The 5,304-nt window shown below is 41.9% G+C and overlaps 1 protein-coding gene across 1 annotated transcript; it reads left to right on the top strand.

Annotated features, from left to right (window-relative positions):
• Positions 1–3,256: 3,256 nt before the first annotated feature.
• On the top strand, positions 3,257–3,625 carry LOC137943748 (pyrophosphate-energized vacuolar membrane proton pump-like). The gene has a single exon (XM_068789186.1). It carries the CDS (start codon positions 3,257–3,259, stop codon positions 3,623–3,625), a length of 369 nt encoding a protein of 122 aa, XP_068645287.1.
• Positions 3,626–5,304: the final 1,679 nt, after the last annotated feature.

Genomic DNA, 5,304 nt, shown 5'->3' with positions numbered 1-5,304 from the left:
TAAAATAGTATAAGCTTCCTTTTTCATGGCCGCCACCAATCACCTGTTTCGTAGTTAGATCCTGAAATATACATGAAGATGATGAGGAGGTGACATAACAATTCAATTGTTTGGTTAATTGACTAACGGAGAGAAAATTGAATGGAAATTGAGGAACAAACAACACATCTTGAAGAGGAATAGATGTGGTAAGAGAGGAGGAACCCTTTCCAAGCACCTTGGTTTGGGAACCATTAGCAATAGTGATAAATTTATGAGGAAGACATGGAGACAATGAATGAATCATGTGTTTGTTACTAGTCAAGTGGTTGGAAGCGCCAAAGTCAATGATTTAAGAGGAAGGCGTTGAAGAGGAAGAAAGCATACCTGAGGCAATGGTAGCGGCAACAGTAGGTCCCGAAAGAGTAGATGACTGATCCAATAAGGATTTCAGCTTTTGAATTGCAACATAGTCTTCCGTAGAAAAAGTCACATTCCCGGAATGAGAATCAGTCCTATCTTCCTTTTTTTCAACAGTGACTAAGGCTGGATTGGTTGTGGCCCAATCAAACTTCCCATGGAGTTTCCAGCATTAATCCACAAGGTGATTCAGACCACCACAATAAGTGCACACACGAGGCTTAGTGCGGAAATGGGACAGACCCATTCGACCACCTCTATTGCGGCCTCCTCTTGTACTTCTACAATGTCCTTGAAATTGGGATGAAGTACCCCGATTACTAGAGAACATAGCTAATGGAGCATCAATCGAAGAAGGAGGAGATAGATCAGGAATCTGTAACAATGGGGCACTAATGTCATCAAAGGAAGTAAGGGTAGAGTAACTAAGAAGTTGAGTCTTAGTGTTATGGTCCCGGACCATGGACCTCATGACTCAGCGAAGAGAGGGATCATTGAGAGGAGAATGGGTTAATCCAGGGCGACCAGATTTACCTAGGCGCCCTATGTTGACGAGAAGGAGATGGAAGAAGGGAATGGACGATAAAAGATGATCAGGCTCGTCGAAGGGAAACCTGTACCCTTGGTTTCGTCAAGGGTACATGTTTCCCCTCAACGAGCCTGATCATCTTTTATCGTCCATTCCCTTCTTCCATCTCCTTCTCGTCAACATAGGGCACCCAGGTAAATCAGGTCGCCCTGGATTAGCCCCTTCTCCTCTCAACAATCCCTCTCTTCGTCGAGTCACGAGGTCCATGGTCCGAGACCATAACAATTTGGTATCAGAGCAGGAACACAATGAGTGATTCTTCGATCTTAGATGAAATGTGTGACCTAATCCATGATCAATTTGCACAACATGCACAAAAGTAATTTCAGAAATACATGATGATATGCGTGCCCTAATCCATGATCATTTTGCAGCGGTGCGCACAAAATTAATTTTGGCAATACGGGATGAGATACAACAATTTCCCATTGAAAGGTCCGAGAGTGGGGCCAAAATAGAGACACATCTTGAAAAGGATTCAGAGGGGAAAATTGCCATTCCAGAAGAAAATGGTGTAACTTCTGTCTCGGCAAATAATTTTGTCCATACCAAAGTCGTTCGACCTCAAATCTCTTCGGAACAACTCGATTTGGGTTTGCCTATTCTCGTTTGGCTAGATTCCTCCTTCGACAACACTGTTGTTGTTCGCCGTCAGACAAAGGTTCCTAAGGTCATTATTCTCGGTGACACCCGTGCTGTGAAGATCTCAGTGATAAATTGACGGGGAGTGTACACAAATACGAATAGGAAAGACAAAAAATCCAGAGACTTTAATTTCGATGTGGAAATTGTTGTTTGGGTGGAAAATGAAATTAAAGAGAAACTGAAGTTCGGTGTTGAAATCATTGGTGGAATCATTGGTGGGGGTGAATCTCATTCTTATGCTGGGCACCTTTTCGACAACTTCAAAAAATAAAATGAGTCAATTGAGGCTAAGGTTCGGAACGCCATGGTTATCATTGACGAACAATTCAAGACTGCCTTAGAGCTTCGACACCCTCCCTTTGCCCTGTGTGTAAAAATTATTGAAGTGCCTACTCTGTTCTGGAATGCTATTGGGGCATACTCCGTTCCGACTAATCTCTGTCTCGCTTCATACAAAGCTGTGAAACAGGAGATGAGTTCACTGTTGCAGAAGGGTCCTATTGTTGTAGTCAACAAAATTATGGAATTAGCAGATGTTGGTCGGGCAATTTTAAAGTATGAGAGGAGGAACCATAAGGTTCAACAAAATGAAAAAAAATATGCAGTCTTGTGTTAGTGGGTGGTCAACATTTGTGGGTGATCTAAAATTCGAGGTTCCAACTAGTTGTGGGATTGAGGTAGCTTGCAAGATATATGTCGAAATCCTAAGAAGTATTAAGACAAGAGCTGGGTGCAGGGTTGAAATCGTGCACATTCATAGGGGAGGTGCAACTACTTGTGATGCTTGTGAGGTTCCCTTCTTTGTTGCTACCAAATCAGACCTAAATTATATTGGTTTGTGGATGGAGAATATATTTCAACAAATGAATTATATCATTGTTGCCTGCAGAGGGGTAATGTCCGCTCAAACACTGTTCAATGAAATTCTTGGACTAGGTGTGGGTTCTTGGAATTCTATTATGGAGGGTTATGTCAAGGATAGCACCTACAGGGAAGCCCTGGCTATATTTGAAAGGATGTCGAGTGAAGGTCCCAAAGCAAATGATGTGACAATGGTGAGTGTTTTGTGTGCTCTAACTTCTGTTCTCTCTGGTTTTCTTAGAGTGAAGATTGCCACATATGCTAATGCCAAAATAACCTTAGAGACTACAAAGGGCACAGGGAAGGCTTATAATACCGCTTCTAGATCAGGGGTTGTGATGGGTTTTCTTCTAACTGCAAGTGGTCTGCTGGGTTTGTATAATTCTATTAATCTCTTCAGGACATATTATAGACATGACTGGGAGGGTCTGTAAGAATCGATTACTAGGAATGTCTTAGAGCCTTTTCAATGGCACTCTTTGGACAAGTGGGAGGAAGAATATACTGGACTCATTATTGGATACACAACAGAGTATTACACTAGCAATGGTTATAGTCCTGCACAGGATATTGCTGATTCTTGTAGAACAGGGGTAGCAACAAATGTCATTGATGGCCTCGCACTAGGTTCAAAATATGTCATAATTCCAGTTTTTACCATTGCAGTAGCCATCTACGTAAGTTTCAGTCTTGCTGCCATATATGGACTTTATGTGGCAGTTTTGGGAATGCCGATAATGTCGGTGATATTGCCGAGATGACATGAGTCTTGATGTCTATGGACCTATTAGTGATAATGCCGGTGGTATTGCTGAGATGGCAGGCATGCGTCACAAAATTAGGGAAAGAACATATGCTCTTGATGCAGGTGGACAATGGTTCTTTGCCATTGTTGGACTAATTGTTGGAGCTATGCGACCCTACTGGTTCTCTGCCATGACCATGAGGAGTGTGGGAAGTGTAGCCTTAACAATGGTGGAAGAAGTTAGGAGGCAGTTTAACACAATCCCAGGACCGATGAAGGGAAGAGCAAAGCCTAACTATGCCACTTGTGTCAAGATTTCTCCAGATGCTTCAATGAAGAAGATGATCCCCCCTGGTGCACTTTCTGGGTTTGATGAGCACTTGTAAATTTTAAAGTTGTTTGATTTTGACATTTTTACTGCTGCCTACAAACCAGTGATGAACATACAATCAATTCTTCATCAATTTACTGTAGTGGGTTTACTCATAACTTGATCCAATTTGAGTGCATTACATCAAGGGAAACTATTGCAGGCTTACATCAAGATAGATTTTAACTACCGCGTTCCAACTGCTTTTTTAAAGGAGAGGATCTCATTGAAATTTTTGCACGGGTGTTGATGGATTACTTGAATGAAGATGCTTATGAGGTTCATGTTGCTGGTCTCTAGTATGGGATAAACAATACAGAAAGTGGAAACCAGGTGCAAAGGATTTCAGGCCAACTATTTTTAGTACCAATTGAACCTGATTGGGAGGAGGATGATGTTTATTTGAACCACTGGAATGATGCACTGAGGATGACGAGGTCAGCAACCCAACACTCTCTAGCTTCTAATAACGATTATATAAAATGTGATCATTTCTCTGCTCAACAGCTTTCACTACAGGCCCAAGAGGAATTAAAAAAAATAAATTCCAGGTGGAGCCTATGGCTATCTGGAAGACGCAAAGGAGGGTTTCAGATCCCAAAAACTTTTCATATGTGGTGCTACATTGGCACACTTACACCGATTGTATCATCTAGTGGGCTGACACAGTTAAAGTGGGGGCTATTTGAATGATGTGGAGCCGTTTCGGCAAGCATACCCTACCTTCGACCTTGATGACAAGCTCGCTCTCCAGGAGGGGTGTAATGTTATGAACCCAACAGCGGGCCGAGTCATGCAGACGTCGTGGCTGATTCAGTTACTTAGTCAATTAGTTTACTTTTCAAGTTAAATGCCATGGAGGGGCAAAATTGTAATTTTCTCTAGAACCTTGTGGTCATGAGTCCTATTTAAGGGACGACCTGGAATGAAATGGACAAGTCTAATTTCACCAAAAACATAGGATCGACGTTCTCCTAAACAAACCCTAGGATCAGTGTTCTCCTCAATGAACCCAGGGTTTCAAGCTCCCCTTCGAGCTTGATTTGCTTCTCCTCCTTCTTCCCAACGAATCGCCTTGTGGGATCTGGAACCATAACACTTAGCCACTTCTAGATAAGGCTTAATATTGATAAGGAAAATAGCTGGTGCCAAGGCCTCACACTGTTTTTCTTGAACAACAATGTTGGTAGAGTATGGTTGAGCAAGTTTCCATTCTTGGAGAAGGCCACGAAATCGGGACAGAAACTCATGAATATTATCTCCTTGTTTGGTAGGCAACATACTTTGGAAAACATCATAGACTCTTGGCAAGGAGGCGGTACTTCAATAGAGCATAACACATGTGTCCCAAATATCCTTGGAAGTTTCAAAGTGGACCACATTGTTAGCGACATGCTCTGCTAAATAAATAAGGCAAATGATAACCATGTTATCGTTTTAACCCATTTATGGTAGAATTCATCTTCTTCATCAATCGAAGGAGGGATTATGAGAACATGACTGAGAAGGTCACGAGTAATGAGAACCTTCCATACCGATTGTGACCACCTGAGGTAATTTGAAAGACCTCTTAGTAGAATTTTAGTAATTCAGAGTATGTCACTGTTATTACTCAAATGTCCACTCTCCATGTTGACTCAAATCAACTGTTGAGGTCAATTTTCAAAGAGCTCAAATAACAATTACACAACGTAA

Source organism: Aristolochia californica, unplaced genomic scaffold, assembly GCF_029961685.1.
Source record: "Aristolochia californica isolate CCGP_79_NKW_82.1479 unplaced genomic scaffold, dmAriCali1.0.hap1 SCAF_11, whole genome shotgun sequence".
Taxonomy (NCBI): Eukaryota; Viridiplantae; Streptophyta; class Magnoliopsida; order Piperales; family Aristolochiaceae; genus Aristolochia; species Aristolochia californica.
This window is presented reverse-complemented; position numbering and strand designations above follow the sequence as displayed.